Raw genomic sequence first — 18,138 nt, 5'->3', positions numbered from 1 at the left:
GTCTTTGTGGCTCAGGGGCTTGCTGAGCCTTTTAAGGGAACTCGCTCTGGTTTGTTTCAAAGAGAAGTTGGGTTTACACGTGCCGTTTCAAAACCTGCTTGTTAAACAAGCCAATATTGTTCGTAATTAAACACAACCAAGCTGGAAGACTCTCTTGGGTCCATCATTGGAACTTGACAACTATAATATTTGCATTAAATACATACATGCTTCTAGGCTGATGGTATCAGCGCTACACTTATATATATATATATATTAGGGCTGAGATTAATCGCATTCAAAATAAAAGTTTGTGTTTACATAATATATGTGTGTGTACTGTGTATAATTATTATGTATATATAAATACACACACAAGCATGTATTTAAGAATTTTTTTATATATTTATAAATCAAATATTTATATTTATATATAATATAATATAAATGTGTATACAGTATATAAATGCAAATATTTCTTAAATATATAGATGAATGTGTGTGTATTTATATATACATAATAATTATACACAGTACACACATATATTATGTAAACACAAACTTTTATTTTGAATGTGATTAATCGTGATTAATCTTTTGACAGCACTAATATATATATATATATATATATATATATATATATATATATATACACACACACACACAATGATTCTGTGATATGTCCATTTAAATATGAAAAAGAAAATGTCTGATGTATTTTACATATCTGATATTATTATATAACATATATTTAGAAACCATATTAAATTAGCCTGCAATCTGTGCTTTTTTATAGAGTTTATCGTTCAATAACGCAAAAAATCACTTAATTGAATTAAGACAAGTGATGTCCGTGAAGGATTTAGCAGAAATATCTCAAAAGCATCTGCAGAGAGACACTCCTTAAGGCTTAACTTATTCCAGTTAAGCTTGATGTATTCTCTTAAGAAGATTTGGTAAATTTATCCATGTGTCATAATAGTCTTGCTGTTGAATTTGTGCATCTAGCGTGTAAATCGGCCCTGCTGAAAAGACTAGCATTGGCATTTCAGGGTTTAGAGGCTGGTTTAGCTAGTTAGAGGGATAGTTCACCCAAAAATTTAAATTCTGAAAGAAACACTACAGGTTCAGAACAACGAGGGTGAGTAAATGATGACTGAATTTTCATTTTTGGGTGAACTATCCCTTTAAGAGGCCTGGTGGGGACAGCATCGTCCAAAGGAGCATATGCTGGTCTTTTTAACAGGGGTGACTGAGCTTGAAAGGGGATGTTGGCACGTGTATCTGGAGGTCTCCTTTCACAGATGGAAGGGCACAGTGAAGTAATGCCAGTGCTGAGCTGCTGGCCATCAAAACACAAATATGCTTAAAGTGATTTCGAACAAATGATATCAGACACAGCCTGTGGGCCTAAAATAAACCAGCATTAATGACACGGCAGTATGCAGAACATGTTCTCATATTAGAATGTACCCGGTCTTAATTGAGACATTAACATCTTATTAAGATAAAATGTCAGCATTGCATGGATAGTTCACCTAAAAATTAAAATGATCATGTCGTTTCTCATTTTTGAAGAATATGCTGACTGCTCCTTTATTTATAAATAATGGGAGTAGGTGCTCAAGCTCCAAAACAAAAGCACTATAAATGTGTCATAAAAGTGGTCCATACAACTCATGCGCTATATTCGAAGTATTCTGGAGACATGTAACTGTTTTGGGTGTTGGGCAGAATTTAGAATTTTGGGTAAACTATTCCTTTAACATACTATATAGGCTAGTAAGTAGGCAATGCATACTAAATGTTAATTGTACACTTAAATTTTGGGGTAGGTAGGAAAAATTAATACTTCCATTCAGCAAGGATGCATTACATTTGATCAGTGACAGTAAAGACATTTATAATGATACAAAAATGCTGTTCTTTTGAACTTTATTCATCAAAGAATCCTTAAAAAAATGTATCACGATTTCCATAGACGCCAATTTATAGTTCTACCGCTGGGTGTCCACGCATTATACCCCCCAACATGCGATGAGAAATGCATGTATGTCTTTTTCTATTTTTCTTTTGGAAACTTTCAAATGCAAATACATTACCAAGCAAATATACGCATTTTTAGTCACCTCTGATTCCATGAGCAAATGATAACTAGGCTAAGCAAACACACATGCCCCTTAAAACATTTGAACATGCTCATTACTTAATAATTAATTATACTTTGTGTTAGATTTTCAAGCGTACTGTCTTTTTCTTTGTGGTGCGCTTGGTGAATTCATTACGCAAAAGTTAAAATTTGTGTCTCGAGAAACACCATGCTGTCGGAAGTCGCGCTCTCGCTAATATACCTGATGATTTTGGAGGTAATTACTTAAAATGCAATTTATCATTGTGCAAAAACAGAAAGCACAAGCTTTTGTATTGGGATACTGCATGTCGTAATGGTGCATTGCACTGAAGGATCATGTGACGACTGGAGAAATGACTGCTTAAAATCAGCTTCACCATCACAGGAATAAATAATTTTTTTAAATATATTGATTGATATGTTATTATTTTAAATATTTTGGATATGACAAAATCTTACTTACTCTTACTGTACTTTTGAACAGTACTGTACATACTAAATTACATCAGGGTGACTTCACAGAGGGAATTATTGCTCAGGAGGCTTGATGAAGTTCTCAGTTAGGTTTAATGTACTTATGCATTTTTTTCTCAGATGTTTCTCTTAATATTCCTTTGGAGAGGTTCTCAGGAGTGATTGCAGGTGTCTTGTCATATCTGAGCACACATTGAGACATTATTTAGACCTCTTCTGAAACTCTAGGAAAATATGAGATTACTGGTGACTTGGGGTGAATTTTCTTTAAGAAAAAAAGTCTCCATTTGATCTCCATTCTATCTCAGAAGATATGAAAGCTATCTCGTTTGTTAATCATTCAAAAGGAAGTTCACACAAATGAAAATCCTGCTTCGAAAGTTCAACACCCTCTGAACACACAGGACCGTAACCATGGAGTTCTTCTCTATTAGCCAGGCTGTAATATTCCAGCACGAACGTTGACCTTTGCAGCTCAGAATAGTGATGGGTATCACATTCACTCTCACTGATTCCGGCTCACAGGTATATGTGGATCTCACTCTTTTACAATCACCGCCATTCAGATCTAATTTAAAGCTGTGGTTTTCCTCACTCACACATGCTGTTTCAAAAAGTGCAGCAGGCAGGATGAGCTATTGAGGCGGACAGTAGAGTGCTTTGACCTTTACGGCGCGGCAGTGCACTCCTGCATTAGCCCGTTCCGTGTCACACACACACTCACACACACGCCCGTACGCACGCTCTGGGTGTTCCTCTGGGTTGATGTATGAGGGGCACTGGGGTGGTGCTGGGCCTGTAGTGATATAAATGGCTTGTCTGCCTCACTGAGAGTGGAGTATCGTCCTCTGACAGCTTTAATCTAGACCAAAATGATCAATGTTCTGTGCTACTTATTTTGAATGTCGGTAATTAAATACAGAGATAATGTCACAGATCTGTTTGAACAAGTTATGCAAATGCACAGTACACAAATTTCTTTGGCATTTTTGCGATGCCTTGTTTGTTGTTGATGCATGCACGGAAAGCTAATTTTTTCAGGGGCCTTTTTTTGGTGGTCTTTTCCTAAACATTAGGGTTAATGAAATCTTCATTTAAATAGGAATTCATCATTCGCTCACTTGTTCCAGCTCCAGTGACACAAACAATTATTTGAATTAAACTAAGCTGCACGCCAATAATCAATAATAATTTGGGGCTTAAACAAGTTTAATTCCTCTATTAATATGGTATGATCCCTGCACAAGATTTACTTAACAGCTAATAAATCTGGGGTAGTTTTTCATAATAAGAGTTAAATAGGAACATGAATATTAACATATCCTTTTTCCTGTGCCAATATCCTGAATACAGTAGTTTGTATTGTTACAATTGCACTTGGCTATTTGTGTGTGCTGTATATATATATATATATATATATATATATATATATATATATATATATATATATTTTTTTTTAATTTAAGCTTGCAAAACACAAAAGCTGACTGTCATGTCATGTAACAGCCAGCAGCCATATCTCCCTGTAGCCCAAGACCGGTTGCCCACTGAAGCTAAGCGGGGCTGAGCCTGGTTAGTACCTGGATGGGAGACTCCTGGGAAATCCATGTTGCTGCTGGAGGAGGTGTTAGTGAGGCCAGCAGGGGGCGTTCACCCTGTGGTCTGTGTGGGTCCTACTCCTAACAGCCCAGTGTAGTGACGGGGACACTATACTGCCAAAGAGTGCCGTCCTTCGGATGAGCCGTTAAACCGAGGACCTGACTCTCCGTGGTCATTAAAAATCCCATGATATCCTTCGAAAAAGAGTATTGGTGTAACCCCGGCATACTGGCCAAAATTTGCCCAGTGGCCTCTGTCCATCATGGCCTCCTAATCATCCCCATATATACTGATTGGCTTCATCACTGTCTCGTCTCCACCAGTAAGCTGGTGTGTGGTGGGTGTTCTGGCGCAATATTTGAAACAATACGGTATTTATGATAACATTAAAAATAACATCTCATAAAATAATATTTCCATTCAAATGTTTAAACGCCCACTGTAGTGCCTTTAAACGCACAGCATTATTCAATGTGTTGAGGTAACTTCCACTGAAACAGGAACACAGGGCGGGACATATCGAACAGCTCCTCCCCTTTTTCAAATAGCCAATGGCGTTTAGTTTATATCACAGCTCGGCCAGAGCCGTTGAGCTCGGTAAACCGCAGTTTCTTTCTAATCTCTTACTGTTTCTCCTCCTAATCTCCGCCATTTTGCTTTAAAATATAGCATTCCTATCCAGAATACATATCGAAATGCTATATTTTAAAGCGACTGACTTTAAATATGCACTGACTCGTGCGTATGATCCGGTCTGTGCTATTGTGTCTCTGGACCAGAGCAGACTCTGTCCGTGCACAGTGCCTGTGTGTCTAAATGCCAATTGTGTCATTGTTTTGGAGCAATAGATAACAGTAAGGCATATAAAAAATATGATGGCAAGAAATAATATTTTCAGTACAGTGTCAAAGGAATAAGTCAAAGGAAATGCTGTGGACACTCCTTTGAACATTTTTTTAAGATGTAAAAGCAATGAGCATGCCAGAATCCAATGAACACGTTTACCTTTTTTTCCTCATCGAGTTTGACTCATTGGCATACTCTAGTGGTTCATGTTTTTTTCCTCTGGTACTTTTTTTTTTTTTATACAGACCTTATGTTGTCCTGATGCTGTAGGGTAAACATCTGCTTTCCAGCCCATAAATAGTTAAATGACATCTCACCAAGATTTGTTGCCAAAGTATGTGCAAAACTTTTTTGAAGTAAAGGAGATGTGCGGAGTCTCGGGAGGTCTACCGATGATTCAAATCATCCTTCTCATCCCACACAACAAAATGGCATCCAGCTCATCACCCCAGAGTTGTGCAAAGTAAACACAGAACTGGCTAATTGCATCGAAGTTGGTTTTTCACGAACACTCTACATTTTAATGAATTTTTGAGCAATATTTAAGTTCAAAATATTCCAGTGCTCAGCCAAGATTGGAGTTATGGGATTTTCCGTGGGGGGATAAGAGGCTTGAATATGAACTAAGGGGAAAAAACAAGGAATATAATCATTGAGGACATAGAAGAGAACATATTAATTATAAGGTTATAAATTAAAATTGTATTGTTTTAATTTAGTATTCTGCTCCTTGCTAGTCACCTTCCCCTCCTCAGATAGCTTTTACATGCTAAAAGCGTGTTTGTTTTCCTATTAAGCTTGCCAAACAGGGCTGTTGTACGTTTTCATGTATGTTTTACCCTTTCAATGCATCTTCTGTCACTTAGCATGATTACCACCCACTAGCTGAACGGCCACGGACTGGCCAGTATTTAGCGCAGTCTCCGTGACAACCACAGTAGCGTGCTTAACCTTCATCCGTAACCCCTCTCTGGGATAAACAGTCTTTCTATTTGCATTTCCAATCTAGTCCTCTCAATCCACACCTCATCCCCTTTGACGAGTCTTAAGGAAGTCGCTCCCGCGCAAGGTTTATTTGTTTTGGTCTGTTTTGACTTTGTGCTACTGGCAGGCTGATTGAATTCAGTTTTGTTAAACTGTCTCCCCTTATCTGTCGCCATCACACGATCTGATTGCTTTCTTCCCTTCTGCTTTAAGTGACAAGGCTGTTTAGAGGTGCCTGACAACTGAGGCATGCAAATTAGCACTTGATGGTGTCTTAAAGTCATGTCACATTTCACATTAATATATTTATTTATCTCCAGCTTTAGCTTATTCATGATTTCCTCTTAGCTCTGCAGGGTAGGCAGCTGTGGGGTGTTATTTGAGATTTTTAGTTAATTTATTTATTTATTTATTTTTATCCCATCAAGTTGCAGTGAATTATCTAGCTCTTAAAGGGACAGTTCAGCAGTTCAAAAATTGTGTGTGAGTAAATTGAGTAAATTGTTTGTCTCTTTTCAATATAATGGAAGTCATTTAGATTAAAAAAGCACCATAAAATTAGTATACAAGTATCCTGTAGGATTTATTATACTATATTTGAATTATATTTGCATTCCAAATAGCTTTGTGTCAGGATTAGACCGAAATTAGTTTTTTATTGAGTGAATTTATTCCCATCTGCTCTGATTCTCCTTTCACATTCAGGAAAAATGTAATTCAACGTGTAAATTATAAGTAACTTGTTCATTTTAATATTAAATTTATTAAAAAATCACGTAACAATTCTAATTCGTTCATGAATCACATTGATCAGGTTCTTAATTTCAACTCGGTGATCAATAATGTGTTTCATGGAAGAAAGTCAGTCATACAAGTTTAAACAACAACATGAAGGTGAATACTGTAAATGACTATAGAATTAACATTTTTGGTTGAACTGTCCTCTTTAATGGTATACATTTTAGCTTTGGGTCAACCGCCCAAGGTCTGTAGCTTCTATTTCTGTGGCAGTGACAGCTCTTATCACATGGTGATCTCATCCAGAGAGGGGATTTGGACCAAGCATGTGTAACATGAAAACAGGCAATCTCATGATGCACACACTACGCAGGAAAGAGAGGGGGGGAAACACTTTCACACTCTGCTGGATATTCACACCCACTCTAGCTGTGTTTTTCCACCTGTTCTTCATTGTGCACTCATGTAAGTGTGAGATTGTGGGTTTAGATGATGCAGGGCTGCATCTCTGTTTTAAGGAAATGGACAGTAGTGCCATTTTTCCAGGGGTTTTTTTGTTTTTGTTTTTGTTTTTTTTGTCATTTTGTCTATTGCCACCGGATGGATGGATGGATGGATGGATGGATGGATGGATGGATGGATGGATGGATGGATGGATGGATGGATGGATGGATGGATGGATGGATGGATGGAAGAAGTTATTGGATGGATGGATGGCAGAAGTTATAATATGGATGGAAGGATAGCAGACACTATAGGATGGATGGATGGATGGATGGATGGATGGATGGATGGATGGATGGATGGATGGATGGATGAATGGATGGATGGATGGATGGATGGATGGATGGAAGAAGTTATTGGATGGATGGATGGATGGATGGAAGAAGTTATTGGATGGATGGATGGCAGAAGTTATAATATGGATGGAAGGATAGCAGACACTATAGGATGGATGGATGGATGGATGGATGGATGGATGGATGGATGGATGGATGGATGGATGGCAGAAGTTATTGGATGGATGGATGGCAGAAGTTATTGGATGGATGGATGGATGGATGGCAGAAGTTATTGGATGGATGGATGGATGGATGGATGGATGGATGGATGGATGGATGGATGGATGGATGGATGGATGGATGGATGGATGAATGGATGGCAGAAGTTATAAGATGGGTGGATGAATGGATGGCAGACACAGATAGATGGATAGATAGATGGAGGGAGGGAGGGAGGGAGGGATTGATGGATAGATGCGGGATAGCAGACATTATTAGATGTATGGATGGATGACTACTGACATACATACATACATATATATATATATATATATATATATATATATATATATTATAACTTAACATATTTTACACTCACCAAAAAAACTCACCAACTCAACATGCCTATTGTCAGCAATCACCTCATACCTGCCTCTCTTTCAGTCTCTAACTCAATCCTCTTTCTCTCTGTCCCTCTGCAGTCCAAAGCCAGAATCTCATAGCGGACAACATCTCGGTAGTGGAGGGGGAGACAGCCACCATAAGCTGTCGAGTCAAAAACAATGACGACTCCGTCATTCAGCTCCTCAACCCCAACAGACAGACCATATACTTCAAAGATGTCAGACGTGAGTACTCATAAGCATACTCTATGCATTGCACACCCACACACACACAAACAGGCCACGCGTCCCCAAGAAGCCTCCCCAGTGAAGCCGAAGTGTTAATGCATTAGAGTAATCCACTGCGCTTTTGAGGGCAGTCGATAGAGAGACCCAGCTGGCTGGTGAGGGCATGTTTTTTTCAGCGATTTGCCTTGCTATCATGTGATCCATCTTACCCAAGACCGCTCTGATATTTCCCTACAGCTGCACTGTGTAATTATAGCAGAGTCTTTCTAAAGGGTTTCATCTCTTCCACCCCTCTATGAAATATTGCAGCCGCCGGTCCCATGTCATATGCAGAAAAGCACTTTGATTATGGTATTTTCTTTGCACAAAAAAGTTGCAGCAGGAAGCATTTTTAAGTAGTTCCAAAGTGCTTTCGAGTTCAGTCTGAGTTCAATCCGGCACATATCAGGTGGTGTCAATATACGTGGCGCCTGTCTCCACAAACGGTCTCCGGAAAGGTCTGTCCTTTTTATTTCATGGCTTTTCTCTGAAATAATGATAAGCTTCGCCGAGGTGCCAGACCGATTCATTTTCATCTCTTTCTCCATAAACGCCACTGTGGTTAAAGAGTGTCCCAGTCAAGGGGAGTGAACGGGAGAGCCATCAGTCACCTGAGGGACTGTCCTCATCAAGTAACGGTTAAAGTAATTGTGTGCCCGGTCCTCTCAGAGTTTGGATTAAGGTCTTCTGAACCGTCATTTTATCTCTCAGCTTCCAATCATTAGCAAGGCTCAGACTCCAGGTTTTTGGTCCGTGCAAGGCTGTAATTATCACCCGTCTTCTTAATAAAACTTTGATGGGCTCTTCTCAAAGTAACCGTGGCCGGTAATCAAAATTGATTGCTGCCATTTAGGAGAAGCAGCATGTGTCCTGAAGCTTCTAGGATTAAACCTGAGAAAACAATACAAATGAGATTCGGAAGAGGAGCACAAGAGCAAAGGAAAGGAAATGAGACTGAGAGTGAGCGGGAGAAAGTGAGGGAGACATAAGCACAGAAAATAGAATACATTGATACACAAAGAAAGTTTTCTTCAACATCTCGTTTGTGGTTCCTTCAAGTGGTCCACTACCTAACATCAGTGAACCAGGCATGGTTTTCTTGTTTTAATTCATATTTAATTCTAATAAATTATAATGTAATGTGCCTTTTTAATTGTTTGTATTTTCTATATTTTAGGTTAAAGATTTATATTTAGAAATATTAACTGAATAGAATCTGTTACTACTTTGAGGTCAGAGCTAGTTTTTGGAAGCAAATAAGCAATAGGTTTGCTCAAGTCTCTCACCTAAAAAAAAAAAAAAATTTATAAAATCAAATATATAGAAAAAACTGAGGTAGAGTGTATACGGCTCTCAAAAAAAGATTATATTTTTACCACAAAACTTCGAACTCTTCCAAAAATGGGTTTTAGAAAGTGGACATTCAAATTTAGACATTTTATATTCCTAAGGTGGTAGCAAGTTGGAATGGAAAGGCTCTTTGGAGCTTTTGGCTTCTCAGTAGGTGAAGAAAATGTGAAGATAAAAAAGGAAACTGTAAGAATCTTTGGCAGTCTTCAGCATTAGTTCAGCAGGAGGCGTTAACCACTATGGAGTTTCTAAAGCACCTCCTCCTCTTTACACACCTCGTACACCCCCCTCCTAGTGCGAGCAGAAAACAACATTCATTAATTCATTATATTCATACAGCGAAGTCCATTTCACATGACTCACGTCAGGGCACTGCTTCGACCTCCACGTTAAAGATGTTTCAGATAATGTCAAACAAGGGCGACTTACAGGTTACTGTGTGCAAGTCGGTGTGATGAGTAATTTCCTGTTGCTTTGTACTCTAAAACATCATTAGTGAGGTGAAATTGTTGGACCCGTTATTGCGCAGACGGACATTCTATGCGTCATACAAATTGCCCGGCGTTCATTGGCCATGCTCTAGGAGGTCAGTGGCAAAAGGGGGCAAAATTCCAGTAGTTTGATCTTTAAATGTGGCATTACAACTATATCTGACTATACTTTGAGTTTGATGCGTTGAAGAACATTGCCTCAAGACCCATGTAAAGGGCCTTAAATGTTTTCTAATGGCGAGTATGTCTCTTTATGTCATCTTTTGAGATAAGGTCGGACAAATTTCAGGTTTATTCGCTGAAATCGCTACGTAGCAGTGCATGTGGGCTACCATGATATTTCAAGTCTTCTATTGTCTCTGAAATATGCCATGCTGACAGGACACAAAGGTGTGACAGTGTTATTTCGCATTGTCTTTTTGTCCTTGCTGCATCTTTTTTCTTTTTTTTTTACTTCCTGAGCCTTTCAGATTTCTGTATGACATATGCTGCCCGATTTATATATGCCTGTCCGCATATGTTACGACACTTATTGTGATGAGAATTAAAACAACGAACAGAGACCAGCATCACCGTTCCCCAATGCCCTCTGCCCAAATGAAAGTCTGAGAACATAATACAGGTTAAAGCCTTGTAAAAATCCTCAGCAAATGAAAGAGCGTTTCAAAAAGCAAAAAAGGAACACGGAGTGCAAAAGCATTTGTCCATGCTTTTTTCAGGGTGATAAGCTTTAAAGGGTTTTGTCAGGCAGAGAAGCTGGTTTACTGGGCAGCATGCCCTCAGAAGGGACTGGAAACCACGCTGAGCTTCATTCTCTACCGCTCCCACAGCGCGCTGGATGTAGCTGGCCGACAGAAACGTTCCCTCTCATGGCGGTGGGACAACCTCCTGGGGCCCTGCAAGCTCTTGCTGTCATCATGTCCGGCGCTGTGTCCGAAAAAGCTACAGCAAGTAGCAGAGGGCATGTATGCAGTCAGACAGGCTGTTATTATTTGGGTCACAAAGCGCTGATTTTTTTTTTCCTCAAGGTTTCGACTTTGTTCATCTTCCTCTTTTTCAAAATATAAACTAGAGCGAGTATGTAAATTTTGTCTGAATGTCCTGAAGGCATATTATTTTTACAACTGCATGTTTGTGCACTTGGCATACTTTTCTCATTTAAAGTTAAAACATGAAATCAAAAATTGACCCTATTTACCTTTTTCCTGGTCTGATTGTGAATTAATAATTGGTGCATTTTATCCAAACACCGGCAACTTTCTTTTTTGACTGCTGTCACTGATCTCTCCCCTTCAACCTCCTGTCATGAAGGCATCTTTTTAACTTCCTAATTGGCACTTCTATTTTTCCTCATTGAATACCAATTGAAAACTGTGTAAAAATTTAAAACGCATATACCGGTATATATATATTTTTACTTCGTTACACTACGTGGCATACATTTTTTTCTTGAAATTGGTATAAAAAGTTTTATATATACAGTATAAACAGTATATATATGTATAGGGCCTATACATATACAGGTATGAAGAAAACCTGTTTAAATCGCATGCAATCATGTACATATATATATATATATATATATACTGTATATATATTTTTTTCTCAAAAGAAAGAGTGTTTCTTTACCTCCAAAGCTTACCCGGTTTTATTCGCCTCACTGAAATGGGCTCCCTAGTTTCTTGCCCTCTCATTTCCCAATTAGAGCTGACACCACACTTATTCATGTTTTCATAATGCTGTAATTATTGCTGTCTCTCCACCTGACGCACAGTCACAATAGATTATTAACCGGTTTGGCTTCTTGCACCTTATCGGTTTATTTTAATCCTCACATTTCCCCAATCAATAAATTGAATTAAATCATTGGCTTCTGCCTGCCCTCCCCTTGACAGCCACATTCCCGCTTTCTGGCTGCTCTAATTAGTCGCACATTATGCGGCTGCTAAATGTAAGGCGCGCTGCTTGGTGTTTCAAAACAAAGACCACCACAATGGCTGCTAGAGATCATAGCGCTGCTGATGGTCCGCATATTTCATTTTGGAAGTGTGTGGCTTTATTACTCCCAAGCTCAGACATGTACCTGAATAAACTGTGCACACACTTTCATTCAGTGGGATATAGATGTAAAAACTACATGTGCGTAATGTTTTATTTATTTGTATTTTCGCTCTGAGCCTACGCCGCCCTGACATCATGATCAAAGGTGAGAAATGTGTTGCCTTGGCAGCAGGGTCTTCCAGCGTGGCCTCCACGTGCGTGTGCGGTGATCTGTGAGAGAAATGGACTGAGAGACTGAGCTCAGCATCTCCCACGCTGTGGATGACAGCGGCATGTTCGGAAAGGGGGCTTGAGGGGGCTCGCACGGGGAAATGCAAGCATAAGAAACCCGCACGTAATATAGAGAATGGTGAAGATCTTTTTCTTTTTTTGTAGTACACAGAGAGACTTCAGCTCTTGTAGAGCAATATGTTTTATCCCCTCTCTCTCTCTCTCTCTCTCTCTCTCTCTCTCTCTCTATCTCCCTCTCTCTTTCCCTCCCCCCCTCTCTCTCTCTCTCCCCCCCCCCCCCCCCCCTCTCTCTCTCTCTCTCTCTCTCTTTCTCTTTGTATCTCTCTGGATATTTTTTCTTTTGAATGAAAGCGAAAGAGCATGGCTAACCAGCTGGATCCAAGAACAATCAACACCCCGCGCCATCAGGGCCTGCTTTCATGATCCCATCGCCTCAAAAATCTCTAATCATGCCCGATTATTTCTTTATTTATTTCGCCTTTTATTTATTTATTTCTTTATTTATTCATGGTCCTCTTTTTGTGCTCCTTTGAACTCGGCTGTTGCGGACAAGAACAAACGCATGCGCGAGTGCTCTCGGTGTCGTAAATGGTCTGTCGATCGGCCTGGAATTTATCGGCGAGTGGGGGGCGGGTGGGGGTTGCCGGTAGCCTTTCATCTCTCTCTCTCTCTCTCTCTCTCTCTCTCTCTCTCTCTCTCTCTCTCTCTCTCTCTCTCTCTCTCTCTCTCTCTCTCTCTCTCTCTCTCTCTCTCTCTCACTCTCACCCACCCTCCTCAGCACCATTTACTTTTCACGCTCAGCCTCCCACACAGGCAAAGCGAGCCCTAATGGACTCCTCATTATTCTGGGACGAAAAAATTCTGTTCCTCCACGTAATTGGGAGAAAGAACCGTAAGTCAGGATCAGCGTGAGAATCTCACAGTCGCGTTGAAACTTGATCTGCTGCAATCTGAGGAAGTGTCTGCCATATTCAATACAAGCAATACAATAAAAAAATGTAACTATATCTGCAGCCAATGAGCTTGCTGCTCAAGATTTAAATGGCTAATTACCATTCACTATAGCCTAAAACTATAGTCTAAAACCCTCCTACTTCCCCTGCTCCACCTGTATAGTTCTGCTATGGGTAATTGATATATGCTATTTGTGCAGCAGCTGTATGTCTTACATACTCACAGCAGCATATCGACGTAAAGGATGTATTGGCAGCACCAAGTTCCTGTACTTGCAACAATAATCTACAACAACAGCAATAATCAACAGCAGCAGCAATTCAGCAGCAGCGTAGCAGTTCACATTGTCATATCCATTACCATGCTAAAAATCTTCTGAGAGTTGTCATGATAGACATACTGTATAATTATGTGAAAGTCACATTGAATAACACTGATTATATTATTACAATGGCCCCTGTCAAGGGGAGGGATATATTAGGCAGCAAGTGAAAAGTAATTTCTTGTGTTGGAAGCAGGGGCGAGACCAGAAATGTTCAAGGGGGCGGGCCTTCATAAAGCAGGGTTTGCAAAGTGTAGAGTTTTGAAACTGCATACCAAATTACCAAGAAAAAATATAACGCAGCACAGTTTCAAGTTCAAAGCAAAAAAAAAAAAAGGCGAACAAGAAAAACGTCTCGGGTTACGACTGTAACCCTTGTTCCCTGAGGAGGGAACGAGACACTGCGTCGTTGAAAACGACTCTTTGGGGACGCTCCCTAAGCGTACGCCTCTGAAGTTGAATGAAACTAATCCAATCCTGATTGGTGTTGCGTCGTGACGTAACATGTGACGGCATAACCGGATGCATAAAAGTGTCGCCGGCGCACACACACATTAGCCTCGCGATGAAGCAAGCCGCTCCCAGGCGTTAAGGGGCGTGGCAAGACGACGCAGTGTCTCGTTCCCTCCTCAGGGAACAAGGGTTACAGTCGTAACCCGAGACGTTCCCTTTCGTAGGGAACTCGCACTGCGTCGTTGAAAACGACTCTTTGGGGAACGAATACCCACTAGGCCACGCACTGAAAAAGCCTGTCCTAGAGTGAAGTTGATCTCAGGCACTTAAGCTAGGACGAGAGCACTCGTGCGCCAGACGCACTAAGGAGGTGAAGACAATAAAACCTGATGAAAGTGTGCAGGGTAGCCCAACCGGCTGCCTCACAGATCTCCTGGAGGGGCACTCCCAAACGGAGGGCCCTAGAGGACGCCATGCCTCTGTTAAAATGAGCCCTTACGGCCAAAGGTGAAGGCAAATTGCGCACCTTGTAGGCCTACTTATGGTTTGTTTGGATGCCGGGAGCCCCTTATTAGGTGACCCAAAACACACTAACAGTAGGTCCGACCTCCTCGAAGAAGAGGACCCCTCAAGGTAAATACTCGGAACCCTGACTGGCAGAGCAAAGGAACCTCTCTTCTTCTGCCGACACATGAGGTGGAGGATGAAATGCTCGCAGGACCATGGACCTAGCCATGTTAGAATGCACTTAAGGCACATAGCCGGGTCTCGGGTGCAGGATGGCCTTAACTCTGCCGGGGGCAAAACCCCAAGCAAGCTGGCGTTAGTGCCAGGGCTTGGAGATCTCCCACTCTCTTAATAATTTTAAGAAACAGCTAAGAGAAAGGCTATCTTGAACGTGAGGTCCTAGGCGAAGCCGACTGGAGGGATTCGAAGGGAGCCAGGGATAGCCCTTCGAGAACCACCACCAGGTCCCAGGAAGGACCTGACCTCCATGTACCATGGAGAAATAGTATGACCCGTTGGTGCCTCCCCAAAGGCCCATCACTCAGTGGTGCATGGACCGCCGAACTGGCAGCCACGTACACCTTAAGTGTGGACGGGGAGAGATCCGCAGAGAAACGATCTTGAAGAAACTCCAGAACTGAAGCCACTGGGCAGTTAACTGGATCTAACTCATGTTCTCTACTCCAAGTGGAAAAACCTACCACTTGAGGCCATATAATCTCATAGTAGACGGAGCCCTAGAGCTAAGTATGGTTTTGACCATCCCAGCTGATAGACCGGCATCTAGGTACTGGACCCCCTCAGGGGCCAGACCCACAATTTCCACAGCTCCGGGCGAGGGTGGAATATTGTGCCCTCCGCCTGAGACAACAGATCCCTCCTCAGAGGAATCTGCCACGGCGGAGCTATCAGAAGTGAAAATATGTCTGAAAACCATACTTGGGCCAGCCACAACGGGGCTATCAGAAGAAGACTGATGCCCTCCTGACGGACCCTCTCCAGGACTCCCGGGAGCAGAGCGATCGGGGGAAAAGCATACAGGCGAAGCCTCAGCCAAGCCTGTACCATGGCATCCAACCCCAGTGGGGCTGGATGAGTGAGGGAGAACCAAAGTGGACAGTGGGACGTCTCTCGAGACGCAAACAGATCCACTTCCATTGGTCCAACCTCTGCCATATCAACTTCACCACCTCTGGGTGAAGTCTCCATTCCCCGGGCCTCAGCCCCTGCCTCGACAGGATGTCTACTCCCTGATTCTGAACCTTCGGAACATATATTGCTCTAATAGATAATAATTTCCCCTGGGACCATAGATTAATCTGATGCGCCAGTCTGGATAGAGGGCGCGATCTGAGTCCCCCTTGTCGGTTCAGATAAATTGATGTCTGGGAGGAAGCTCCTCGGAGCCCTGAACACAGCCAACATCTCTAGGCAAAATATATGCCAAACATGTTGATGGTTCTGCCACAGACCCCTGGCAAAGCGGCCATCCATGACCGCGCCCACGCCAGTGAAGGAGGCGCCTGTCGAAACGGTTTTCCGGCGACATGACGCTGCTAACACTGGCCCTTGGGACAGGAACCAAGGTTTCTTCCATATTAATTAGGGAAACGAAGGCATCGGCGCGTAACCCTGATTGTTCGGAACGGATTCCCCCTTGGGGAAATCCCCTTGGCTATCAGCCACCACTGAAGGAGCCTCATGTGTAGAAGGTCCAAAAGGTATTATGTTGGACACAGCTGCCATGAGGCCCAGCAGTCTTAGAAATTGCTTTACAGTGATGGCCTGGCCTAGCTTTATCCCGGATGCCATGGCCCAGATGGACTCGATACACGCGGAAGACATATGTGCCCACATTGTATCTGAGTTCCATACCACGCCCAGAAACTTAGTTTTCTGAGCTGGTACCAACACGCTTTTCTTCGTGTTGAGTCTCACCCCCAAGCTCGGAATACGGCCAAGGACGACATCTCGATGCCGAACTGCCATTGCTCGAGACTGAGCCAGAATGGGCCAGTCGTCGATTCAATTAAGTGTGAGGATGTCCTGAAGCCTCAGTAGGACCAGAGCTGCATCCATACACTTGGAGCTTTTGTGAGGGGAGAGTGCTAGGCCAAACGGAAGAACCCGAATTTGGTACGCTTCGCCCCCGAAAGCGAACCTCAGGAACCTCCTGTATATTGGAAGGATGGAGCACGGAAGTATGCGTCTTTTAGACCTATCGTGATAAACCAGTCCTCGGACCTGATTTGATTCACGATGAGCATCTTGAACCTGAAGCTCCTCAGAGAACGATTTAAGTGACTCAGATCTAAAATCGGCAGGAACCCTCCATCCTTCTTTGGAACTATAAAGTACCGGCTGAGAAATCCGGACTCCCTGTCTGGAGGAGGAACCCATCATATGGCCTCTCTGACCAGTAAAGAGTATACTTTTTGTTCCATCACCCAATCCTGCTTATACGCAGGACCCATGCAGATATGTTGGGTAAGCGTTTGACACGCTTCAACAAAATCTATTACGGGAACCAGCCCCTTTAGGCTGGTTTCGGGTATTCTTTGAGCATTGTTCTCGACCCCCTGAAGCAGATGACCGGCAGGGATTAGTCGAGACCGATTTTGTAACCATAGTCAATGCCCTTTTTCAAGCTTTTTGGAGCGAACACAACAGTATGCGTTCGCTGGAAACTGATGTGGCCCGAAGCGTCTTGGACGGCGGGCAACCACATAGTTTTCCTGAGGGCTCCGCTGTGAGAACAACCTCAATTGCTCTACAACGGGGGGGAGGGAAAGGGTCTAATTTTTATTTCAGGTAGAACCTCTTTCCTGAAGCCCTCTTGCCTGAAGGACGGCCCTCAGGTCATCCTTCTGATCAAAAGAGCGAGATAAATTTCTCTGTTGCCAAACTCCAGAGGGAGGGGCTCTAGAGGAAGGAGTGGGGTTTATCCCATGACTTAGATAATTATACAAGTCAGGAAAAATAAATAAATAAATAAAAATGGTAAGCTCCGGCGCTGATGTTGTGATTGTTGCTGCAGGAAGTGTTCACTTATTTCCTTTCTTAGTTATTTATTAAGCGCTTCCTGTCTAACATGTGGCCAGTTAATTTTCATCTGGCCACAGCACGCATCACAACACGCTATTAAGCCTCGATGTTGAAGATTTTTTATTTTAACATCGGGTGCTTTTCATGGGCAGAAGAAGCCGCATCGCGGGCTTAGAACCATTTGAATGAGAAAGTGCCGCAGCAGTCTCACTCTCATCAGCAAAATTCATATTTTATTATTTATTTTATTTACGAACCCCACGATCTGAGTCGCGGACCTGAACAACGGAGAACGTGAGCT

General features: G+C 42.0%; 1 protein-coding gene across 6 annotated transcripts in view; it reads left to right on the top strand.

The window, feature by feature from the left end:
- cadm1a (cell adhesion molecule 1a) overlaps positions 1 to 18,138 on the top strand; it is a 278,459-nt gene that overhangs the window by 198,514 nt on the left and 61,807 nt on the right. For all 6 annotated transcript variants that reach the window (XM_079586650.1, XM_079586654.1, XM_079586652.1 and 3 more), the window contains one exon: positions 8,235 to 8,381. In XM_079586650.1, the coding sequence (XP_079442776.1) occupies positions 8,235 to 8,381 (147 nt within the window). The remainder of the gene's footprint in view (positions 1 to 8,234; positions 8,382 to 18,138) is intronic.

This window comes from Phoxinus phoxinus (genome assembly GCF_949152265.1).
Source record: "Phoxinus phoxinus genome assembly, chromosome: 17".
Classification (NCBI taxonomy): domain Eukaryota; kingdom Metazoa; phylum Chordata; class Actinopteri; order Cypriniformes; family Leuciscidae; genus Phoxinus; species Phoxinus phoxinus.
The sequence above is the reverse complement of the archived record's forward strand: the minus strand, read 5'-3'. Positions and strand labels throughout refer to the sequence as shown.